Below are 26,031 nucleotides of genomic sequence, written 5' to 3'. Positions count from 1 at the left end.
GTCTGACAGACCTGCTGAGCCGTAGCCTGGTGCCTGAAACCCAAGAGGCACCGACAGCTCTGGTCGAGTGTGCCTTGATCCCCGGCGGGGGAGGCACTCGAGTACACTGGTAGGCATAGGAAATGGCCGACCTAATCCAACAAACTAGGGTCGGCTTAGAAGCCGAGAGGCCCTTACGCCGACCTGTGGTCAGCACAAAAAGAGAGGTGCACCGCCTAAGAACAGCGGTGCGAGACACATAGATCCGGAGCGCCCGCACCAGATCCAGAGTATGCAACGCTTTGTCAAAGCGATGAACAGGAGCCGGACAAAAGGAAGGCAGGGAAATGTCCTGGTTAAGGTGGAAGGAGAAACCACCTTAGGGAGGAAGTCCGGAGTCGGACGGAGAACCACCTTGTTTTGATGAAAAACCAAAATAGGTGACTCCGAAGAGAGTGCAGCCAAATTAGAGACTCTCCCGAGGGAAGCTATGGCCACTAGAAAGACCACTTTCTATGAAAGACGAGACAAAGAAACCTCCCTAAGAGGCTCAAAGGGGGGTTTCTGGAAGCCGTGAGGACCAGATTAAGGTCCCAGGGATCCAAAGACTGCCAGAAGGCGGCATGATGTGAGATGCGCCCTGTATGAAGGAGGGCACCTGAGCCAGCCGGGCGATACGCCGCTGGAACAACACTGGCAGAGCCGAGACCTGTCCCTTGAGGGTTAGTCCTAGCTGCAGACCGGACTGTAGAAGGGACAGGAGGGTCGGCAATGAAAAAAGGCCAAGAAGCATGGCCGGAAGGGTGACACCAGGACAGGAAAATTCTCCAGGTCCTGTGATAGATTTTGGCCAAGGAATACTTCCGAGCCCGAGTCATAGTGGAGATGACTTCAGGGGGGATACCAGAAGTCGTCAAGATCCAGGACTCAAGAGCCACGCCGTCAATCTGAGAGCCGCAGAATTTTGGCGGAAAGACGGACCTTGTGAGAGAAGGTCTGGACGGTCCGGGAGATGCCACAGCACCTCAACGGACAGATGGAGCAGGTCAGGGTACCAAGCTCGCCTGGGCCAATCTGGCGCAATGAGAATGATCCGACGGCCCTCCATTCTGATCTTGCGCAGGACTCTGGCCAGAGCTAGAGGGGGAAACACGTAAGACAGACGAAACTGGGACCAATCATGAACCAGCGCGTCTGCTGCCAAGGCCTGAGGATCGTGGGAGCGAAGATCCACTTCAGGAGTGCCCCAAGTGCGGCAGATTGACCGAAACACTGCCGGATGCAGAGCCCACTCGCCGCTGTCCACGGTTTGACGGCTGAGATAATCTGCCTCCCAGTTTTCCACGCCTGGGTTGTGGATTGCGGATGTGGTGGACCTGGAATCCTCCGTCCACTGAAGGATGCGTTGAACCTCCAACGTTGCCAGGCGGCTGAGTGTCACGCCCTGGTGGTTGATGTAGGCAACCGCTGTGGCGTTGTCTGACTGGACTCGAATGTGCTTGCCCGCCAACTTGGTGAAAGGCTAAGAGAGCTAGAAGCACAGCTCTGATTTCCAGCACATTGATCGAGAGGGCTGATTCGGACGGAGTCCAAGCGCCCTGCGCTCTGTGGTGGAGATATACTGCTCCCCAGCCGGATAGACTGGCATCCGTGGTGAGGATCACCCAGGACGGGGCCAGGAAGGAGCATCCCTGAAGGAGAGGGGCCGAAGCCACCACTAAAGGGAGCCCCTGGTCTGTGGCGACAGAGCCACTAACCAGTGCAAGGAGGAAGTCTGTCCCAACAGCGGAGAATGTCCAGCTGCAGAGAACGCAGATGGAACTGGGCAAGGGAACCGCTTCCATTGACGCCACCATCTGACCCAGCACCTGCATTAGGTGCCTGATGGAATGACAGCGGGGCCTCAGCAAAGAGCGCACCGCTAGTGAAGGGACTGCTGTTTTACTAAGGGCAGCTTCACAAGTGCCTGCAGAGTCTCGAATTGCATCCCTAGGTACGTGAGCTTTTGGGTCGGAGTCAGAGTGGACTTGAGAAAAGACAAGCCACCCGAATTGGACTAGAGTGGCGAGAGTGAGCGAGGCACTCCGCTGACGGTCTGCACTGGATAAAGCCTTGACTAGAAGGCCCTCCAGGAAAAGGGATGCCAACCCTTGGAGGTGCAGAACCGCAAGCACAGCTGACCCTGATGAATACTCGAGGGACCGTGGCTAACCCGAAGGGAAGAGCCACGAATCAGAAATGTTCCTCTCTGATTGCAAAACGTAGCCAACGCAGGTGTGAAACTGCAATTGGCACATGCATATAGACATCTCTGATGTCGAGGATGCAAGGAATCTCCTTGGGTCATTGAGGCAATGACTGATCGCAGAGACTCCATGCGAAAATGCCGCACCTGAACATGCTTCCTGAGAAGCCTGAGATCCAGGATGGGCTGGAAGGAACCGTCCCTTAGGGGACTAGGAAGAGATTTGAGTAGAAACCTCTGAACCGTTCCCAGGCGGGAACCGGTACAATTACTCCGTTGGCCTGCGAGGATGCCACGGCCTGAGAGAAGGCGGCGGCCTTGAAGCAGGGGGGAGTTGACAGAAAAAATCTGTCTGGCGGGCTGGATAGAATTCTATACTGTAGCCATGGGAGATGATATTCCGTACCCACTGATCGGAGACATGTTGAAACCACATGTCGCCAGGCGGGAGAGACTGCCACCGACCAAGGACGTTGCTGGCGCGGCCAGATAGTCAAGAGGAGGCTGCCTTAGTGGCAGCAGCTCCTGCGTCTTCTGAGGACGCGGCTACGTGCGCCAGTTGGGTTTTTGGTCCTTGGCTGAGTTAGTGGACGAGGCCGAGGGCTTAGAGTTGGAGGAACGAAACCAGTTGGAGGAACGAAAGGAACGAAACCTCGACTGGTTCCTGCCCTGGATGGATTTGGTTTGTGGCATGGAAGTACTCTTCCCGCCAGTAGCTTCCTGAATAATTTCATCCAGTTGTTCACCGAACAGTCTGGGCCCAGCAAATGGGAGCCCAGCAAGGTACTTCTTTGAAGAAGCGTCTGCCTTCCACTCTCGAAGCCACAAGATCCTGTGGATAGTGAGAGAATTGGCCGAAGCCACCGCAGTGCGGAGCCTCCAGTATGGCAGACATGGCATAGGATGAAAAGGCTGAAGCCTGGAAGTTAAGGCAACCATCTCGGGCATAGAGTCCCTGGTGAGGGAATGCATCTCCTCTAGAGAAGCAGAGATGGCTTTGAAAGCCCACACTGCTGCAAAAGATGGGGAGCACGAGGCCCCTGCCGCCTCATATACAGATGGCGGTTGGAATCCTTAAGAGAGTTGCCATCGGCCACTGATGCAACTTTCCGGGCTGCGAGTCTAGACACCAGAGGGTCTACCTGTGGTGAATGAGCCCACTCCTTGACCACCTCTGGTGGAAACGGAAAACGGTCATCAGAACCACGCTTTGGGAAGAGTCTGTCAGGACAGGCTCTAGGCTTGGTCACAGCGGCCTGAAAACTGGAGTGGTTAAGGAACACACTCCTTGTTCACTTAGGCAAGGAATACTGATGCTTTTCTGCCAGAGAGGGGTGCTCCCCTGATACAGGCGGATTGAGGTCCAGTACAAAATTAATGGACGCAATCAAATCACTAGCATCTGCGTCCTTTCGGACAGATCAATGGGGTACATGGAGGTAGCGTCCGAGCCCCCAGTAGAGGCATCCTCCTTGTCCCGCGAGTCAGCTCGTGAATCAGAGCCACGGGACGAGGAAGGAGAGGGGACCCTGCGTCTCCATTTTAGGAGGACGGGGTCTGAGCCAGATGAAGAATCCTCTGTGAGCTTTGCTGAGCGAGCCGTAGCAGCAGAAACGCCCTGAGGAGCGGGCTGATGCATGCTCAGCAGTGTCCGGGACATCTGTCCCCTGGAAATAAGGATTCTACCCAAGCCGGGGGTTCAGCCACCGGAGCCGGAGCAGCCGGAGGGACCACTGGGGATGAGCCTATAGGCTGAGGCACCACCGTGTTAGAGCAGGCATCACAATGTGGTTATGTGCTCAGTACAGGCAGTACGAGCCTACATGCAGTGCATATTAAGTACAGCCTTGCAGCCTTGCTCCTCGTGTGAGACATGCTGCTGAAGTGGGGGCTCTGAGCCAGAATGACCCCCAGCAGAGTATATACGCAGAGTATATAAGCAGGTCCACAACCCGAGGTGGTGGCTTGCCAGACCGTTTGACATTGGGACATCTGTGCCCTCCAGATCCCACAGCCCGGACCCCCAGAGAGATGGCCAGCGCCTGGTTATGCAGACATGCATAAGAACGCTGATAAAATGGCGCCGGAGCGAGGAGAGGGGGCGGGGCCTACTCTAAGAGCGGGATCCGGAGGGCCAAGGAGATATACAGGGGAGGGAATATTACCTCAGAGAGGAGTGTCCCTCCCCTGTGCCGAACGGTCGCTGGGCGAAGCCGCACTGTCCCTCTGCATGATTGGCATGCAGGGGCAGTGAAAACGAAACTAGGCCTCAGGCGAAGCCGGGGCCTAAATTTAACGATGCGGCCGGCGAGCAGGCACCATCGGCGCGGTTCTCAAGTGAAAACCAGAGAACCGGCCGGAAATGTCACAATAGATACACAGCACACTCTCCCCAACAATAAAGTACAAGGGACCCCCGATAATAACGTCTCAGATACTTAGCTTGTGAGACGCAGGGCCAGGTCCCTGAGGGATGAGTGCTCCGTCCGGCAGGATCCTGAAAGGGCTGCGGATGGAGACCGGTCTCCTGCAAGGCAGGGAGAACAGTGCTGGCTCCCACTTCAAGCCAGAGACCGAGGGATGGTGAAGGAGCGCGGCATGTAAGGCTCCAGCCTTGAAAAAAAACCTTAACAACACCGCCGACACAGTGGGGTGAGAAGGGACATGCCGGGAGTACAGGCTTGGACCCGCTTTTCTTCAAACTCTTTCCAAAAATCAAAATCAGATGAGAATGCATGTGTGGATGTGTGCCTCCTGAACACAAAGCATTGAACTGGCTATATTTGGTTACCCAGGGGGTGTATATGCTCGGAGGGAGGGGCTACACTTTTTAGTGTAGTACTTTGTGTGTCCTCCGGAGGCAGAAGCTATACACCCATAGTCTGGGTCTCCCATAGGAACGATGAAGAAAATCCGTTTTTCTCTGACGCTTCATTGGGGGACACAGGACCATGGGACGTCCTAAAGCAGTCCAAGGGTGGGAAACAAAAGAAGACAACACAACCCAAGGACTAGGAACCAGTCCCAGATAGCCTGGAGCGCCTACTGAGAGAGGTGCTCTACTGCCGTTTGCAGAATTTTCCTACCCAGATTTGCCTCAGTTGAAACCTGGGTATTGACTCTGTAATGCTTTGAAAACGTATGTAGGCTAGACCAGGTCGCAGCATTACACACCTGTTCCACTGAAGCCTGATGCCGAATGGCCCACGAAGCGCCAACTGCTCGCGTGGAATGAGCCCGCAGCCCACTAGGAATGGGCTTGAGTTGCAAGCGGTAGACTTCCTGGATCGCAGAGCGAATCCAGCAAGCCAGATTTGCCTTTGAAGCTGCCTGTCCCTTCTAAGGCCCCTCAGGAATGACGAACAAAGAGTCCGTTTTCCTAAAGGGGGCTGTCCTGGATATGTAATATCTGAGAGCTCTGATGAGGTCTAACGAATGCAGAGACCTTTCCACCCTATGAACCGGGTGTGGACAAAAGGAAGGCAGAACAATGTCCTCGTTCAAATAAAACAGGGTAAGAACCTTTGGAAGGAAATCCGGAAGGGGGCGCAGAACCACCTTGTCCTGGTGAAAGATCAAAAAAGGCTCGCGGCAAGAGAGTGCTGCTAGCGCCGAAACCCGTGTGAAGGACGTAATTGCCACCAGGAATGTTTCCTTCCAGGACAGAAGAGCAAGGGAGGATTCCTTGAGGGGTTCAAAGGGAGACCTCTGGAGACCGTCCAGAACGAGGTTGAGGTCCCATGGTTCCAGCGGCCGTTTGTACGGGGGAACTAGATGGGAAACGCCCTGGAAGAAGGTCTTGACTTGCGGTTTTTGAGCCAGGCGGCATTGGTAGAAGATTGAGAGCGCTGAGACCTGCCCTTTAAGGGAACTGAGAGCCAACCCCGCTTGCAAGCCAGACTGTAGAAAGTCAAGAATTCTGGGGATGGCCAGAGGCATAGGCTGGACGTTAGTTTCTCTGCACCATGAAAGGAAGATTTTCCACATACGGTGGAAAATGCGGGATGAAGCAGGCTTTCGGGCGCTGATCATGGTGGAAATAACCGCGGGGGAGAATCCCGCTCTTGTTAATACCCAGGTCTCAATGACCATGCAGTCAGCTTCAGGGCTCTGGAGTTCTGATGGGAAATGGGCACTTGGGTCAGCACGTCTGGGATGTCTGGAAGGCGCCACGGTGCGTCTGTGAGCATTTGTACTAATTCGGCGTACCAGGCGCGCCTGGGCCAGTCCGGTGCTATCAGTATCACCGGGACTCCCTCTGCTTTGATCTTCCTGATTACCCGCGGCAGCAGTGGTAGAGGTGGAAATATGTAAGGCAGGCGGAATTGGTGCCAGGAGCAGACTAGAGCATCCGCGCCGATTGACTGCGGGTCGCGTGACCTGGCTATGAACGCGGGTACCTTTGCATTCAACCTTGAGGCCATTAGGTCCACGTCTGGTGTGCCCCAGCGAGTGCAGATGTGTAGAAACACATCTGGGTAGAGAGACCATTCTCCGGCGGCCAGGCCTTGGCGACTTAGAAAGTCTGCTGCCCAGTTCTCTACCCCCAGTATGTGTAACGCTGATATCACTGATCCCGACAATTCGGCCCAGCTGAGGATCTTGTGGGCCTGGAGATAAGCCGCTTTGCTGCGGGTGCCCCCCTGCCGATTGATATAGGCTACAGCTGTCGCATTGTCCGATTGGACTCGAATCTGACGACCCGCTAGCAGACGGCAGAACGCTCTGAGCGCGAGGAAGATCGCGCAGAGTTCCGGGATGTTTATGGGTAGGAAAGACTCCTGGGGCGTCCAACGTCCTTGAGCAGTGTGGTGCCGGTACACTGCTCCCCAGCCTAGGAGGCTGGCGTCCGTGGTCAGGACCAGCCAGTTCACTGGGAGAAAAAATCTCCCCTTCGATAGGGATGAGGACCGAAGCCAACAGAGGAGTGTGTACCTGACTGAAGGCGTCAGGTGAAGATGTCTGTCCAGGGAGAAGGGGCTCTTGTCCCAGGCCGCTAGAAGGGCTAGCTGCAGTGGGCGGAGGTGCAGTTGAGCAAAGGATACTGCTTGCATAGCCGCCACCATCCTGCCGAGCACCTTCATGCTGAATCGAATGGAGCGAGACGGAGGACGTAGAAGGCAGCGTACCGCTCGTTGAAGAGCGATCGCCTTGTCCTGAGGGAGAAGGATCAAGCCCGGACGGGTGTCCAGGGACATGCCCAGGAAGGTGATGGATCGTGATGGGATCGGGGATGATTTGTCCAGATTCACTAGCCACCCTAAGCGGGATAGGGTGTCCACAGTGATCTGTACGCTGGTTGAGCAGTCGCGGAAGGAGGGGGCCTTGATGAGGAGGTCGTCCAAGTAAGGGAGAACGACTACTCCCCTAGCGTGAAGGACGCTCATGGCGGCCGCCATGACTTTGGTGAAGACCCTTGGTGCGGTGGCAAGGCTGAAGGGTAGAGCTATGAATTTAAAGTGGGAGTCCTGATTTGCGAAGCGGAGGAACTTTTGGTGATCTGGGGCGATGGGTATGTGCAGGTACGCGTCCTTGATGTCTATGGAGGCGAGGAATTCCCCTTCGACCATGGATGCAATAATGGACCTTAGGGACTCCATTCTGAATCTCCGTACATGCACGTTTGTTTAGGTGTTTGGAGGTCCAGGATGGGTCGAACTGACCCATCCTTTTTGGGGACCACAAAGAGGTTGGAATAAAACCCCCCGAACTTCTCGTCGTCTGGGACAGGTATTATCACTCCTGCTGTTTGGAGCGAGTGGATTGCTGAGAAAAAAGCTTTGCGTCGTTTTTGAGTCTTTGGGGGGTTTGAGAGAAAGAACCGACTCGGGGGTCGGGTCCGAAATTCTATGTGGTAACCGGAAGACACAAGGTCTCGCACCCATTTGTCGTCTGAGGCGGCAGCCCAAATGTGATGAAAGAGCCGCAGTCGACGACCTACAATAAGTGTGTCTTCCGGGAAGCCGAAGGAGTCATGAGGGGGGAAAACGTCGTGGCCAAGTCTCCCTAGTCCTGGACTGTTTCGGTCTAGGCTGCCATGACGAAGTGGGTTTCGGGGGAGAGCTGAGAAGGTCGGTCCCTGCGTAGTCCGCGACTGGTGGCGGGGACAGCACGGGATGTCGACCAACCAAATGAGTTCCGAAAGGAGCGGAACGAGGACTGTGGATGTCTGTTGAAGGACGTCCTGGACTTCAGCTGGGGGAGGGAGGTACTCTTTCCTCCCGTGGCGTCAGAAATGAGCTTGTCCAGACGTTCGCCAAACAATCGGTCTGGAAAAAAGGGAAGGCCCGTGAGAGACTTCTTGGAAGTCCGCTCGCCATTGTCGGAGCCAGAAAGCTCTATGGATGGCTATGGTATTAGAGGCGGCAAAACGCTGCGCAAGTAGCAGCGTCCATGGAGGACTGCATGAGGTACTCTGCCGCAGCGGCAATTTGAGCTGTTACCTCTGTGAAGGTATGAGTGAACTGGGATTCCTCAAGCAAAGTGTTAAGGGATTCTGCCCAGACCAAGATCGCCTTTGCAACCCACACAGCGGCAAAGGAGGGCGAGAGGGAGGAACCCGCAGCCTCAAAAGCAGAGCGGGCGAGGTGCTCCACCTGTCTGTCTGTCGGGTCCTTGATGGAGGAACCATCGGGTAAAGACAGGAGCGTCTTTGTGGTAAGGCGGGAGACCGGGGGGGTCGACTGAGGGCGGATCGGCCCAGCCCTTAGGGGCAGGTGAAGCAAAAGGGTACCGGGACTCCATGAGTTTTCGGTTACCGAAGCGCCTGTCAAGCTTCTCCCTTTGCTTTGTGAGGATATCCTGAAACTCTGGGTGATCAGCGAGAACCTTTTGGGGTTTCCTTGCCCTCTTAAAGTAGACCACAAGGTCAGTGGTAGTAGATGGGGGATCCTCCACATGCAGAGTTTGGTTGATTGCTGCTATAAGGGAGTCTATTGCAGTTTGATCATCTGGGGAGGCTGAAACCAAGGAATCATCCTGGTACAAACAGCATTCTCCCTCCTCCATCTCTTCAGAAGCCGTGGAGCGTGTGGGAGAGCCTGCCCTGTGTGCTCCCGAGGGAGAGTCCGCTGGAGACACCCGGCCGTGTGCTCTTTTCCTGATCCCTGCAACCGGTGAAGCATGTGCCCGGATTACCTCAGAAGGATCCTCCATAGGGGTATCCTCAGGCTGCGTTCCGTCCAGGGACCCAGAAGGGTGTGGAGGACGACATTGCATAGCCAGCACCAGGTTCTGTGACAGTTTTTCCATGGATTGGGACAGAAACTATGCCCATTCCGGTGGGCTGGGAGCCCTAGGCTCTGGGCTGACGGTTGCGGCGGTGGTGGCAGGGGGGTCTTGGGGGGCTATAGGGGCACAGGACTCACAGAGAGAAGAGGTGTGTTTACGTGGTAGCTCAGAGTGGCAGGCAGTGCAGGCTGAATAATAGACTATGTGGGCCTTAGCACTCTTAGTGCCCTTAGAATTCTGCATGTTCCTAATATGAGTATGCCAGGAGGGGGAGCAATGCTCAGCAGAGCTACAAGTGAAGCAAGCACCTCACCAGAATCAGCCGATGGCCCTGTCCTCAGGAAGGATTAAGCTCTATGGAGATCTTCGCACGCTTTCCGGGAGGGGGGGGGCTTATCGCGCCCACGGGGGGGCGGGGCTTAGCGCTAAAAGAGCGTGAAGATGAAGTCAGTGTGCCCCCCCCTGCTGTGGGTAGTAAAAAAAACGGTGGGAAGGGAGCTTCTGATAGTGTTCCTCCCTCTCCCTCCAGTCAGCACACAGCTTGTCACTGGTGATTATCAGCCGGCTTTTCTGCTAGAGCAAATAAACAGAGCAAATAAACAGGGTGAGTCCCTGAGCCCTGGGCCCTCCCCCTGCCACCGGAAATTATCTGCAGGACTTTCTGCAAACAGGAGTGACTCCCCCCCCCTCCTCCAGCCAGCAAGCTAGAGAAAAGTTAACCCTGTGTGTGCAGGATCCTTGGGGCTCTCCTCCTTGCACTCAGCAAGGGGCTTTCTCATAATAAATACTGTAAATGTCCTGGGAGCCTTCCCTGCAGCATCTTTTCTCCCTTTGTCTGGGAAATCAGTCAGGGGGATCTCACCTTAAAACACTGCTTCAGTCCAGGCAGTGAAAATGTGGAATGTTTAGTGCTGTAGTGCACATTTGGTGCTGCTTTTTGTTTTTTCTTCATTGAATTGGTCGGTGGTTGACCTCCACCTTGCTTTGCACCCCAATTTGGGATGTATTCCATCTGTCTAGATTTTGGCGGTTGGTGACTGTTCACATTAAGTCATCAGGCTTTGTCCACAGGCTATTTACTTCATGCAGCATTTGCTTGGACCTGTCCCGCCCACAGCCATGACTCAGTCATGGGTACGGGATTGAAATAGACCAGGTGAGTGCTGCTAAGAGCAGTTCTACTATTCATATGTGAGGCCGTATGGCACATTTTATAAAAATATTTTAGTGTAGGACTGCTTCAAATGAGATTTGCCGTGACGTGGCGAAGCAGCTCAAGAAATTGCAATTTTTTGCCAAAAATCTCAAAATTTTTAAAATAAGTACAGTTTGGAATGTTTAGTGCTGTAGTGCACATTTGGTGCTGCTTTTTGTTTTTTCTTCAGGCAGTGAAAATAGCAGTCAGCCTGCTGTGTCAGGTCACTCCGGTGCCATATTCAACTCAGAGCCTGCAAAGAGGGGCTGAGGAATTGGTGCCATATTCAACTCAGAGCCTGCAAAAAGGGGCTGAGGAATTGGCCTATAGGGGCACAGGCCTCTACCCTGGGCTTTGGAAAATCGGTGTCTGTGGAACCCGTCGTCCAGCCCAGGATCCAGCGTCGCAGGAGGGGGTGCGTGGAGGCGACACTCCACATTCCCGCCCGTTGATGGTAGTGGGAGATCGGTCCCCAAAAGGAAACCGTCGCCCTCAAAAAATAACAAACCTTGAAAGGAAGTGCCTCCTACAGACACTAAGCTAAAACTGAGGTTGCCTGGCCAGGCCAGGGGGTGTATACTGCAAAGGAGGAGCTATGCTTTTGCATCTACTTAGTGTCCTCCTATGGATAGGCAGCATAACACCCATGGTCCTGTGTCCCCCAATGAGGCGTCAGAGAAAGAGGGTGCTTTTGTATTTTATTTGAAATAAAGGATTTTTTTTCTATGTTTTGGGTTTTATTTCTTTTCACTTACAAATTAGTAATGGTGGGGTCTCAGACTCCTCCCATTACTAATGTAGGGCTTAGTGGCAGCTGTGAGCTGTCATTAACCCCTGATATTACCCCGATTACCACCGCACCAGGGCAATCGGGATGAGCCAGGTAAAGTTCTGGGATTGTTGTATCTAATGGATGCAACAATCATGGGCAGCTGCTATTTTTAATGGAGGGGCTCCAAAAACCAGGAGTCCTCTCCAACCTGAGAATACCAGCCCCCCGTTGTCTGCTTTATCAAGGCTGGATATCAAAATTGAAAGGGGAGGGGGGGTTGAAACACATGCCTATTATTTTAAATTAATTAAAAAAAAACCCAAAACACACAAAACAAAACTGCATGCGATTCCTCTTATTTTACAAAGATAAGCGCACAGCTGGGGGCTGCAGCCGTATCCTTTATCTATGCTGGGTATCATAATATGGGGTAACCCTACGCCATTTTTTTAATCTATTTTTATTCTATAGACAAGCACAAAGCATATGTAATTGGTTGCAGTCAGACACGCTGTCACACAGGGTGGGGGTGCATCTGACTGCAACAAATCAGAGATGCGAGGACTGCCGGTGGGCGGGGGAAGCAGTACATATGCACAAAGGATGATGAGCGGGCCCGGAGGGCGCGCTACAGCCGCGCAGGAGACTCGGTAAGTATAACGCTCTTGCTCTAATCCACCTATCCTTTCTACCACTATTTTAAAGAGCCGGATTCTAAGCTCCATAGACTAAAGGCCCTGTCACACACAGAGATAAATCTTTGCCAGATCTGTGGTTGCAGTGAAATCATGGACATATTGTTCAATTTGTACACAGCCACAAACCTGGCACTGATTGTCCACAATTTCACTGCAACTACAGATCTGCCGCAGATTTATCTCTGTGTGTGACAGGGCCTTTACATGGGGACCGGTGTCTGAGTAAATATCCAAGATCAATTACGGGCTGGAACCGTGGGGTTTTTTTCAGGCCCGCCAAACCTGGGTTTCGGCGGGTCCGCCCATCACTGGTTTCGGTATGATCGGGATGACTGATCTAACGGAGGCTTTATAATTATATCAACATATTGCAACCAAACCAAGAAGTTCCCACCGGGAAGTAAATGGGCCCACAAGTAAGGACAATGGGCTAGCTGAAGCCCACTGTAGGTGTATTTAGGCAACGTTTATATTTAAAAAACAAAAGCATTAAAAGTACAAATCTTTCAGGTATAGTTGTATATTTTGGCTCCACTCCTGGTTTTGGCCAACACACTTTCACATTTTATGTATTTCCAACCAATAAACGTTTCTTTCTATCCGCCATGTTTCATTGTACAACATAATCCTATACAATAGGTGACAGCAGGAGGAGGGCTCACCAAGTTCAAAGTTCTGGGATGTATCCGCTGTGTGCAAGGCCATCTCTTTCCCAGACTTTAAGGTTCCTTGGAGGAGTGTACCTTTGACGTAAAAGTTAAGCTCACACGGCAGAAGGTTGCAGATGACCACAGTGGGCAGCAGGAAGATGGTATGGCCTGGCTGTCTGTAGATTTGTTTAGCACTGTCTGAAAATATATTTGATGGCATGTAATCGGGATAATTTTCTTTCCTCAGAGCCACGCAGAACCTGAAACAAATGAAGGGAATTTTGTTACTTACCGTAAATTCCTTTTCTTCTAGCTCCTATTGGGAGACCCAGACGATTGGGTGTATAGCTACTGCCTCCGGAGGCCACACAAAGCATTACACTAAAAAGTGTAAGGCCCCTCCCCTTCTGGCTATACACCCCCAGTGGGATCACTGGCTCACCAGTTTTAGTGCAAAAGCAAGAAGGAGGAAAGCCAATAACTGGTTTAAACAAATTCACTCCGAGTAACATCGGAGAACTGAAAAACCGTTCAACATGAACAACATGTGTACCCGAAACAACCCAAAAATCCCGAAGGACAACAGGGCGGGTGCTGGGTCTCCCAATAGGAGCTAGAAGAAAAGGAATTTACGGTAAGTAACAAAATTCCCTTCTTCTTCGGCGCTCCATTGGGAGACCCAGACGATTGGGACGTCCAAAGGCTGTCCCTGGGTGGGTAAAGAAATACCTCATGTTAGAGCTGCGAAGCCAGCCCTCCCCTACGGGGAGGCAACTGCCACCTGCAGGACTCTTCTACCTAGGCTGGCGTCCGCCGAAGCATAGGTATGCACCTGATAATGTTTGGTGAAAGTGTGCAGACTCGACCAGGTAGCTGCCTGGCACACCTGTTGAGCCGTAGCCTGGTGTCGCAATGCCCAGGAAGCACCCACGGCTCTGGTTGAATGGGCCTTCAGCCCTGATGGAACCGGAAGCCCAGCAGAACGGTAGGCTTCAAGAATTGGTTCCTTGATCCATCGAGCCAGGGAGGCCTTAGAAGCCTGCGACCCTTTGCGCTGACCAGCGACAAGGACAAAGAGTGCATCCGAACGGCGCAAGGGCGCCGTACGGGAAATGTAGATTCTGAGTGCTCTCACCAGATCTAACAAATGTAAATCCTTCTCATACCGATGAACTGCATGAGGACAAAACGAAGGCCAGGAGATATCCTGATTAAGATGAAAAGAGGATACCACCTTCGGGAGAAACTCCTGAATGGGGCGCAGCACTACCTTGTCCTGGAGTCTTGGATGACAGCGCTGCCAGCTCAGACACTCTCCGAAGAGATGTGATCGCTACCAGAAAAGCCACTTTCTGGGATAGTCTAGAAAGTGAAACCTCCCTCAGAGGCTCGAAGGGCGGCTTCTGGAGGGCAACTAGTACCCTGTTCAGATCCCATGGATCTAACGGCCGCTTGTACGGGGGAACGATATGGCAAACCCCCTGTAGGAACGTGCGCACCTTAGGAAGGCGTGCCAAACGCCTCTGAAAAAAGACGGATAGCGCCGAGACCTGACCTTTAAGGGAGCCGAGCGCCAAACCTTTTTCTAACCCAGATTGCAGGAAAGAAAGAAAGGTAGGCAATGCAAATGGCCAGGGAGACACTCCCTGAGCAGAGCACCAGGATAAGAATATCCTCCACGTTCTGTGGTTCTTAGCGGACGTGGGCTTCCTAGCCTGTCTCATGGTGGCAACGACCCCGTGGAATAATCCTGAAGACGCTAGGATCCAGGACTCAATGGCCACACAGTCAGGTTCAGGGCCGCAGAATTCCGATGGAAAAACGGCCCTTGGGACAGTAAGTCTGGTCGGTCTGGTAGTGCCCACGGCTGGCCGACCGTGAGCTGCCACAGATCCGGATACCACGCCCTCCTCGGCCAGTCTGGGGCGACGAGTATGACGCGGCTGCAATCGGATCTGATCTTGCGTAGCACTCTGGGCAAGGGTGCCAGAGGTGGAAACACATAAGGGAGCCGGAACTGCGACCAATCTTGCACTAGGGCGTCTGCCGCCAGCGCTCTTTGATCGCGAGACCGTGCCATGAAGGTTGGGACCTTGTTGTTGTGCCGGGACGCCATTAGGTCGACGTCCAGCCTTCCCCAGCGGCGACAGATTGTCTGAAACACGTCCGGGTGAAGGGACCATTCCCCTGCGTCCATGCTCTGGCGACTGAGGAAGTCTGTCTCCCAGTTTTCTACGCCGGGGACGTGAACTGCGGATATGGTGGAGGCCGTGGCTTCCACCCACATCAGAATCCGCCGGACTTCCTGGAAGGCTTGCCGACTGTGTGTCCCTCCTTGGTGATTGATGTATGCCACCGCTGTGGAGTTGTCCGACTGAATTCGGATCTGCTTTCTTTCCAGCCACTGCTGGAAGGCTAGTAGGGCAAGATACACTGCTCTGATTACCAGAACATTGATCTGAAGGGTGGACTCCTGCTGAGTCCACGTACCCTGAGCCCTGTGGTGGAGAAAAACCGCTCCCCACCCTGACAGACTCGCGTCTGTCGTGACCACCGCCCAAGACGGTGGTAGGAAGGATCTTCCCTGTGATAATGAGGTGGGAAGAAGCCACCATTGCAGAGAGTCCTTGCCGTCTGTGAAAGGGATACTTTCCTGTTCAGGGATGTTGACTTCCCGTCCCATTGGCGGAGAATGTCCCATTGAAGTGGACGCAGATGAAACTGCGCAAACGGAACCGCCTCCATTGCCGCCACCATCTTCCCGAGGAAGTGCATGAGGCGTCTTAAGGAGTGCGACTGACCTTGAAGGAGAGTCTGCACCCCAGTCTGTAGTGACCGCTGCTTGTCCAGCGGAAGCTTCACTACCGCTGAGAGGGTATGAAACTCCATGCCAAGATACGTTAGTGATTGGGTCGTGACAGGTTTGACTTTGAGAAGTTGATGATCCACCCGAACGTCTGGAGAGTCTCCAGCGCAACATTCAGGCTGAGTTGGCATGCCTCTTGAGAGGGTGCCTTGACAAGTAGATCGTCGAAGTAAGGGATCACAGAGTGTCCCTGTGAGTGCAAGACTGCTACCACTGCCGTCATGACCTTGGCGAACACCCGTGGGGCTGTCGCCAGCCTGAATGGCAGAGCTACGAACTGAAGATGGTCGTTTCCTATCACGAAACGTAGAACAACATTGGTGCTCTGTAGCAATCGGCACGTGGAGATAAGCATCTTTGATGTCTATTGATGCTAGTCCTTGAGACATTGAGGCAATGACGGAGCGGAGGGTATCATCCGGAACCGCCTGGCCTCCACGTGCTTGTTGAGCAGTTTTAGGTCCAGAACGGAACGGAAAGAGCCATCCTTTTTTGGCACCACAACCAGATTGGAGGAAAACCGTGTCTTGTTCCTGAAGAGGAACCGGGATTACCACTCCTTCTGCCTGCAGAAGAGCATCTGCTCGGTGGGGAGGTTCGAGTCGGAGGACGAGAACAGAACTCTGTCCTGTGCACGTGGGCACACTGTCCCTCACCCACCGGTCTGTGACCTGTGGCAGCTAAATGTCGCCAAAGGCGAGCGAGTCTGCCATCAACCGCGGATGCGGAGAGATGAGAGAGCTGAGAGTCATGAGGAGACCGCCTTGGTAGCGGTTCCTCCGGCTGCCTTCCTTGGGCGTGATTGAGCCCGGCCGGAAGCTGAGCCCCTCTGAGGCTTTTCAGCCGTTTTGGACGAGGACAATTAGGACCTGCTCGAGCCTGGGAAGGACCGAAACCTCGACTGTCCTTCCAGGACAGCATTAATAGGGTAAGTCGCAATGCAGACATTGCGAGGTTACGGATGCCCCTGCGGCACAGATGTACATGTGCTCAAGACCAGCTGCGCAAGAACAGCTGAAAAGCTTAGGGTGCCCATACGGCTGTGAATGCCGGAGCAACCGACACGCCGATAGCCTCATAGACAGATTTCAACCAGAGTCCATCTGTCTGTCAATGGCATCTGTAAGTGAAGTCCCATCTCCACTGCAACTATGGCTCTAGCCGCAAGCCTGGAGATTGGAGAATCCCCCTGTGGACCCTGGGTCCAACGCCTGACCACGTCAGGGGGAAAGTGATAACGTGTATCCTTAATACGTTTGGAGAAAACGCTTATCTGGGAAGCGTGGTGTTCCTGGACTGCTTCTCTGAAGTCAGCGTGGCCAGAACAATACTCAATATACGTTTGAGCTACTGAAATGGGACTTCTCCTGCTGTGAAGCTGACTCCTCCGCTGGGGGAGCTGAGGGAGAAAGATCCAACATTCCATTGATGGACGCTATAGGATCATTCCTTATGGCGTCACCATCCGGTGTATCCGGAGTGAGAGCGGTGTCAGGATCAAAGTCCTGATGAGCTACGTCTGCCTCATCATACAGAGAGCCTCCTGGGACCCCCCCCCGGAGCACCGATTTTATTCCCAATGAGGGTGGCCAGGGAGCAATGATCCAGATTGCCCATGGCCTGTCCGGACTGCAAGTCTCTATCCCATTGCAACTCCGTCCCTGTCCTTGGACAGGGTTGAGAGGTGGTTCTTTTGGCCACGTCAAGTAGAGACCCCGGCTGACCAAGTGCTACAGGGGAGCATTGCACACAATGGGGTTCAGTGCCGTGGAACAGTATCACATGCAGTAAAAACAGCATCGAAAGCCTGTGTTGCTTATATGCTGCTGCCGACTTATAGAGCCAAGAATGGCGACCGTACAGTGCAATGTATAGCATACAAGCATAAAGTACAAATGAACACTGCAGCACATGCAATACAAGCAGCATAGAAAGCCTGCTTTTCTGCTGCTGTAGACTAGCCGTCTAGGGGAATATAGCCCAGAATATCGACCATACAGTGCAATGTATAGCATACAAGCATAAGTACAAATGAACACTGCAACCCCTGCAATACAAGCAGCATAGAAAAAAAAACCTGTGCCTCAGCACCCCTGCTTTTCTGCTGCTGTAGTCTAGCCATTCTATGGCGAATATAGCCAAGACTAGCGACCGTACAGTGCAGTGTATAGCATACAAGCATAAATACACATGAACACTTCAGTACGTGCAATACAAGCAGCATAGAAAGCCTGTGCCTTAGCACCCATGCCTTCCTGCTGCTTATGTGTCGCCATCTAAGAGGGCATATAGCCCAAAATAGCGACCTATGCAGTGTAAGCATAAAATACAAATGGACAAACTGCGGTATTTAGTGTCAGCACTTCAGGTGCCGCTTACCGCCCGCCTATAAGCGGGTGTGTGGTCGCCCTAGTCCTGTGCCTGGTTGCCCAGAGTCCGATCTCTCAGCTCGGACTGCAGGAATGGCTGCCGGCGTCCTTCTCCAGCTCGTGTGAGTAGGGGCGGGCCGTGGGCGTGCCCCAAGTCAGAGCGGGAAACCGGCGTCCCACAGTGTCCAGTGAGAGGGCTGGAGCATGTAAATAAGGCTCCAGCCCTCGGCGCTGCTGATTGTACAGCGTCTCTCCCCTACCCTGATTGACAGGGTGGGGGCGGGAACGAAGCGGAGCTAGGCCGCAAAAGCCGGGGACTGGATTTATAAGCGCCGCCGCCGTAAAAGCGCGGTCGGCGCTAAGTCCCCGGCGCACTACAAGTCCCAGCCGCGCCGCCGCCGCTCCCGGAGCGTCCGGCGCGGTAGTTCCCAATAAATAAAGTCACTCAGCTAGGCTGCAGTGACTGTAACCCTTTACTGTCCCCGGCGCACTAGCACACCCAGCAAGTCTGGAGTGTGCTGTGCCTGTGTGTACGGGGACACAGAGTACCTGAATGGTGCAGGGCCATGTCCCTGAACGGCACTCCCGCTCCACATCCAGCAGGTTCAATGGGTCTGTGGATGGAGCCCGGCCTCAGGGCTTTGGGGCCGGTAAGATCCCACTTCCTCAGAGCCCCTCAGGGGGATGGGGAAGGAAAACAGCATGTGGGCTCCAGCCGCCGTACCAGCAATAGGTACCTCAACCTTACAAACCACCAGTGGGGTGAGAAGGGAGCATGCTGGGGGCCCCATATGGGCCCTCTTTTCTTCCATCCGATATAGTCAGCAGCTAATGCTGACTAAACAGTGGAGCTATGCGTGGATGTCTGACCTCCTTCGCACAAAGCCGAAAACTGGTGAGCCAGTGATCCCACTGGGGGTGTATAGCCAGAAGGGGAGGGGCCTTACACTTTTTAGTGTAATGCTTTGTGTGGCCTCCGGAGGCAGTAGCTATACACCCAATCGTCTGGGTCTCCCAATGGAGCGCCGAAGAAATTAAGGGAACAATTTATTGCACTTGACAATCAGGACAGCATGAATTGTATAGGAATTTTACAGTTCAAGGTGATGACTTGGCCTGCAAATTCCCCAACTATAAACCATTGGAGTTCGAAAATCAAGGCTCAAGCCAGCTATTCAGAAGACCAGGGTCTCAGAAGTGTAGTCCGTGCCTCGACAGGTCACAGCTGTATTGGTGGCACAATATTAGGCATTTGGCTTTAAAATGAACTGAAGAAAACATGAACTTAAACAGAAGACGCGCTAGTAACAATGGATGACAGCTATTAATTCCAAGACAGCTATTGGAGATTCTCAAAACTTTGAGTAATTGACCCCCGATAATAGAGCCCTACTATTATCACCTGAAATATCTGCTGTTTTCGGTGTCCATGGAGTGACACTCGCGTTTGCTGCTGGACACTTCACCGGTCCTTGTAACATTGGTCCAGTGGATTGGCGTTTTGCAGAAGAACACTCCCATCCCTCTGGGTCGTGCCTGCAGTCTCCAGGATGTGAGATGTAATGGAACGGCAAACGACTCTCCAGGCATCACAGCGGGGAGAATCACCGGCTCTGCAAATGCACAAAAGTATATAATAGACACCTGTGTCTGCCTCCTGCGTGACACTACAATACACAGAGCCACTTGGTGCCAGTAGGCAGATGTAGCCTCCTCAGGAGGAGCTGACATTTTTTTCTTACTCTCAGCCTCTTTGTGACAGTACTTTACACCTCTCCCCCCAATGAAGAGCCAGAAAAGTATTATAAGATGGACCCCTGTGTCTGCCTCCTGCGTGACACTTCACTAAACAGAGCAGGATGAGCTGACATTTTTTCTTAGTGTCATCCTTTTGGTGACAGCCGTGTACACCCCTCCCCCAATGAAGCACCAGAGAAAGCATTACATAGTAGACACCCGTGTCTGCCTCCTGCGTGATACTACACTAAACAGAGCATCTTAGTGCCAGTAGGCGGGTGTAGCCTGCTCAAGAAGAGCTGACTTTTTTTTTTTCTAAGGGTACGGATCCACTTGTGTACTGCTTCCGATGTAAGAGCACTGGAAGCAATATGCTAATGACCATCTGCTGCGATTGTCAGTCAAGGGTCATGCGACTGTGATGTGATCTTGCGATCGTATCACAGCTGCGGAGAAGAGGGAGGGAGCACTTTCTCCCCATCTCCGCCGCTGCCTATCTGTGTATATCACACTGCACTCGGATTACATGCGAGTGCAGTGCGATGTTTCACACGCTCCCATAGACTCGTATGGGGGTCGTGCGCCGAGACTTGCTGCCAAACGCAGCGTGCTGCGATTCATTCCGCTATGGAATGAGAAATCAATTGCAGATGGACGCTGCCCCATAGGTTTGCACTGGTGCGAGTGCAGTCCGATGTTTTAATCGGATTGCACTCGTCCATAAAAATCGCAAGTGGAACCGTACCCTTAATGTCAGCCTCTTGGAGACAGCAGTGCACACCCCTCCCACCAATGAAGCGCTAGAGCAAGTATAATATGATAGACACCTGTGTCTGCCTCCTGCGTGACACTACGCTAAACAGAGCAGCTTGGTGCCAATAGGCGGATGTAGCCTGCTCAGGAGAGCTGACTTTTTTCATAGTGTCAGCCTCTTGGCAGACAGCAGTGTAAACCCCTACCCAATGGAAGCACCAGAGCAAGTCCAAGTATTATATGATCACATGTGTCTGCCTCCTGCATGATACTAAAATAAACAGAGCAGCTTGGTGCCAGTAGGTGGGTGTAACCTGCTCAGGAAAAGCTGACATTTTCTTCTTAGTGTCAGCTCCTTGGTGACAGCAGTGTACACACCTCCCATCAATGAAGCTTCAGAGCAAGTATAATATGATAGACACCTGTGTCTGCCTCCTGCGGGACACTACGCTAAACAGAGCAGCTTGGTGCCAATAGGCGGATGTAGCCTGGTCAGGAGAGCTGACTTTTTTTTCTTAGTGTCAGCCTCTTGGGAGACAGCAGTGTAAACCCCTACCCCATGGAAGCACAGAGAGCAAGTATATGATCACCTGTGTCTGCCTCCTGCGTGACACTAAAGCAGACAGAGCAGCTTGGTGCCAGTAGGCGGGTGTAACCTGCTAAGGAAAAGCTGACATTTTTTCTTAGTGTCAGCTCCTTGGTGACAGCAGTGTACACCCCTCCCCCAATGAAGCGCCAGAGAATGTATTATATGATAGACACCTGTGTCTGCCTCCTGCGGGACACTAAAGTAGACAGAGCAGCTTGGTGCCCGTAGACAGGTGTAACCTGCTCTGGAGGAGCTGGATTTTTTTTTTCTTAGTGTCAGCCTCTTGGCTCCAGCAGTGTACACCACTCCATCCAATTAAGCGCCAGAGAAAGTATAATATGATAGACACATGGTGAGTGTCAGGAGTTAAAGTGTAGCACTTGTGTAGTCACAGGTGACTGTGAAGGGAGAAATTTGGGTAAGACTGCTAATGGAGTCTCTGTTCAGGGCAAATCCAAAGGAAGGGTCGAAATTAGCTATCTGTACAGATATAATAAATAACTCCGAAGCAATGACCACAGACTACGTGTTCACCCTTTTGAGCCAGCATAGGCATCTGGCTCGTGTATTCTATAGCTCAGATTTTAGTATTACATTTCAACCTTCAGACATGTACAAAAGTATCCATCTGTCTTTTCTCACACATCGAAACAGTACAGGGAGATTCAGGGAGTTTATTGGGGAACATAGAAACACACATTTCATGCCACAGATGACACATTCCTCCTTTGTGTGAAACCACTGATAAGCATGAATACCTTCTCTGTTCATTGTTTGTACATTTGTCCATTCGTCCTTGGTTAACTCTTTCTTGATCATACAGCTTAGAATCATATTATGGCGTCTGTGCAATTGTCATATAGACACACAGATAATTATGCAACTACATCTATATTTTGATTATTTTCATACACAGATAATCTTATTACATTTGAACAAACAACCTATAGCCCAGGCTACCTTCACATGACTTTTCAGAATAAGCAGTTGTGTGTGCAGGTGGGAAAGGACACCATTTCTGGTCATTATTTAACTTGTATTGGCATTTTTCATCAGCCTCTCTTCACCTCCCTTTGTGGGATCTCTCTCTAATTTTCAGTTGTTTCTGAGCTAGTGGGGGCAGACTAGCAGAAACGACGTCCCCCAGACACCGAGACATGAGGGCTCCCCACTCTCCAGTAGTGTATCTTCAGAGCAGCAGCATGGAGGACATCACACAGCAGTATGGAGCAGTGCAGCTGTGAAACCAGCTCTGAAAGGGATAAATCACTAAAAGCAGCACCGCCCATGTGTGTCTAAGCTATTACACTGTGCCAGCTAATGCCTGATAGTATGTGGCCCTTGAATAAAGGGTCACACTATATTCAAAGTGTTTACTCCATGTCATTCAGAAATGGTGCAGCCACCTGCTCGCAAGGAAAAACCAGCGCAGCCATGCACCTTATACATAAAGCAGGCCATATCCTTGAGATAAAGAGAAAGGGTATGATAGTAAAAAAAAGCCACATTCATTTTGCTTCCTCTCAGATAAGGAAGGTATAATATCACATTATAAGATGGGCACCCAAGAGAAAGATGAATGATGCTGGGAAGATGAATGTAAGCTATCAGTTGTCCACCATGACTCTGCCAGGTACAGCACCCAACAAATAAAGGATACTGGACCCGTTAAGGTCTATGTTCCCGTCAGGACAAAGCGGCAGAATTTGTAGATGATCTGAGCCATAACATCACACCTCCTGGCCTGTAAGGTAAAAGCAGAAGACAGACGTGACTACTTACTGTCCGGGGCTGATGGGCTGTCCAACCGAAGCTCCATTGGGATCTCAAGCTTGTTTTTGACAATCAGAGATGATCGAACAGTCACCACCTTACGAGCGCTGCCCTCCATGGTGACCGCAAACACAACGCGTACTGGGGGTAGCGCCGAGAACTGCAAAATGGACAGAAAAGTGGAGAAAGCGGTAACATGTGATGTTTTAGATATGTCAGGAGAACAGAAAGACCCTCTTTAATAATGAGTGGATAGCAGATATGGGTGTACTCACATAAACCTGAGGATGTATGATATTAGTTCGGCTAATTGGACTTCCGACCTATAGAAAGAATAATCATATATTGTGAAATGCTGGATTAAAGCAAATAAATGTGTATAATGGCAACAGATGCCTTACCGAAGATGACGATGTGTTCTTATCGGGAGCGGCATAGCGAAAGAATATCCCGACTTTATCCACAGACACCGGGCTGACCTGTTCCCAGCCGCTGACCCGCACCTGCAGCTGGTGAATCCGCAGGTCGTGAGTGTGTCTGCAGAAGAACGCAGAGTCAGTGAGAAAAATGGCAGACAATTGCACCAACCACGTATCAGGTCTAAGGAAACCAGCAATTGCATCCCATGGTGGGAGAACAGGAAAGCAAAAAATGCAACCTGCACTATATTACTTTATCATGTAGTGACTAGCGACCTTGATACAAAGAAAACATTGCCGAACGTCACCAAGTACAAAGCGTCATCCACATAAGAAGGAATCTGATTTCTAAACAAAGTAATATCAGAGAAAGGAAACTGAATTACTAAAAGAAGGGAATTTTGTTACTTACCGTAAATTCCTTTTCTTCTAGCTCCTATTGGGAGACCCAGACGATTGGGTGTATAGCACTGCCTCCGGAGGCCACACAAAGCATTACACTAAAAAGTGTAAGGCCCCTCCCCTTCTGGCTATACACCCCCCGTGGGATCACGGGCTGCTCAGTTTTAGTGCTAAAGCAAGAAGGAGGAAAGCCAATAACTGGTTTAAACAAATTCACTCCAAAGTAACATCGGAGAACTGAAAACCGTTCAACATGAACAACATGTGTACCCGAAAAAAAACCAACAATCCCGAAGGACAACAGGGCGGGTGCTGGGTCTCCCAATAGGAGCTAGAAGAAAAGGAATTTACGGTAAGTAACAAAATTCCCTTCTTCTTCGGCGCTCCATTGGGAGACCCAGACGATTGGGACGTCCAAAAGCAGTCCCTGGGTGGGTAAAGAAATACCTCATGTTAGAGCTGCAAGACAGCCTTCCCCTACGGGGAGGTAACTGCCGCCTGCAGGACTCTTCTACCTAGGCTGGCGTCCGCCGAAGCATAGGTATGCACCTGATAATGTTTGGTGAAAGTGTGCAGACTCGACCAGGTAGCTGCCTGGCACACCTGTTGAGCCGTAGCCTGGTGTCGTAATGCCCAGGACGCACCCACGGCTCTGGTTGAGTGGGCCTTCAGCCCTGACGGAACCGGAAGCCCAGCAGAACGGTAGGCTTCAAGAATTGGTTCTTTGATCCATCGAGCCAGGGTGGCTTTGGAAGCCTGCGACCCTTTGCGCTTACCAGCGACAAGGACAAAGAGTGCATCCGAGCGGCGCAGGGGCGCCGTGCGGGAAATGTAGATTCTGAGTGCTCTCACCAGATCTAACAAATGTAAATCCTTTTCATACCGATGAACTGGATGAGGACAAAAGGAAGGCAAGGAGATATCCTGATTAAGATGAAAAGAGGATACCACCTTCGGGAGAAACTCCTGAATGGGGCGCAGCACTACCTTGTCCTGGTGGAACACCAGGAAGGGAGCCTTGGATGACAGCGCTGCTAGCTCAGACACTCTCCGAAGAGACGTGACCGCCACTAGAAAGGCCACTTTCTGTGAGAGACGAGAAAGTGAAACATCCCTCAGAGGCTCGAAGGGCGGTTTCTGGAGAGCAACTAGTACCCTGTTTAGATCCCATGGATCTAACGGCCGCCTGTACGGAGGGACGATATGACAAACCCCCTGCAGGACCGTGCGCACCTGAGAAAGTCGTGCTAGACGCTTCTGAAAAAACACGGATAGTGCCGAGACTTGCCCTTTAAGGGAGCCGAGCGACAAGCCCTTTTCCAACCCAGATTGCAGGAAGGAAAGAAAAGTAGGTAACGCGAATGGCCAGGGGGATACTCCTTGTGCAGAGCACCAGGATAAGAAAATCCTCCACGTTCTGTGGTAGATCTTAGCAGAAGTGGACTTCCTAGCCTGTCTCATGGTGGCAACGACTCCTTGGGATAATCCTGAAGACGCTAGGATCCAGGACTCAATGGCCACACAGTCAGGTTCAGGGCCGCAGAATTCCGATGGAAAAACGGCCCTTGGGACAGTAAGTCTGGTCGGTCTGGTAGTGTCCACGGTTGGCCGACCGTGAGATGCCACAGATCCGGGTACCACGACCTCCTCGGCCAGTCTGGGGCGACGAGTATGACGCGGCTGCAATCGGAACTGATCTTGCGTAGCACTCTGGGCAAGAGTGCCAGAGGTGGGAACACATAAGGGAGCCGGAACTGCGACCAATCTTGCACTAAGGCGTCTGCCGCCAGAGCTCTTTGATCGCGACACCGCGCCATGAAAGTCGGGACCTTGTTGTTGTGCCGAGACGCCATTAGGTCGACGTCCGGCACCCCCCAGCGGCGACAGATTTCCTGAAACACGTCCGGGTGAAGGGACCATTCCCCTGCGTCCATACCCTGGCGACTGAGGAAGTCTGCTTCCCAGTTTTCTACGCCCGGGATGTGAACCGCTGATATGGTGGATGCTCTGTCCTCCACCCACAACAGAATCCGCCGGACTTCCTGGAAGGCTTGCCGACTGCGTGTCCCTCCTTGGTGGTTGATGTATGCCACCGCTGTGGAGTTGTCCGACTGAATTCGGATCTGCTTTCCTTCCAGCCACTGCTGGAAGGCTAGTAGGGCAAGATACACTGCCCTGATTTCCAGAACATTGATCTGAAGGGTGGACTCCTGCTGAGTCCACGTCCCTTGAGCCCTGTGGTGGAGAAAAACTGCTCCCCACCCTGACAGACTGGCGTCTGTCGTGACCACTGCCCAGGATGGGGGTAGGAATGATCTTCCCTGTGATAATGAGGTGGGAAGAAGCCACCATTG

At 52.3% G+C, this 26,031-nt stretch overlaps 1 protein-coding gene across 1 annotated transcript in view; it reads right to left on the bottom strand.

Moving 5' to 3' along the window:
• VPS13D (vacuolar protein sorting 13 homolog D) overlaps positions 1 to 26,031 on the bottom strand; it is a 497,408-nt gene that overhangs the window by 194,931 nt on the left and 276,446 nt on the right. The window contains 5 exon segments of the mRNA XM_075327411.1: positions 12,782 to 13,029; positions 19,407 to 19,617; positions 22,866 to 23,016; positions 23,132 to 23,179; positions 23,258 to 23,393. Of these exon segments, the coding sequence (XP_075183526.1) occupies positions 12,782 to 13,029; positions 19,407 to 19,617; positions 22,866 to 23,016; positions 23,132 to 23,179; positions 23,258 to 23,393 (794 nt within the window).

The sequence above is a fragment of the Anomaloglossus baeobatrachus genome, chromosome 11, assembly GCF_048569485.1.
Source record: "Anomaloglossus baeobatrachus isolate aAnoBae1 chromosome 11, aAnoBae1.hap1, whole genome shotgun sequence".
Lineage (NCBI taxonomy): Eukaryota > Metazoa > Chordata > Amphibia > Anura > Aromobatidae > Anomaloglossus > Anomaloglossus baeobatrachus.
This window is presented reverse-complemented; position numbering and strand designations above follow the sequence as displayed.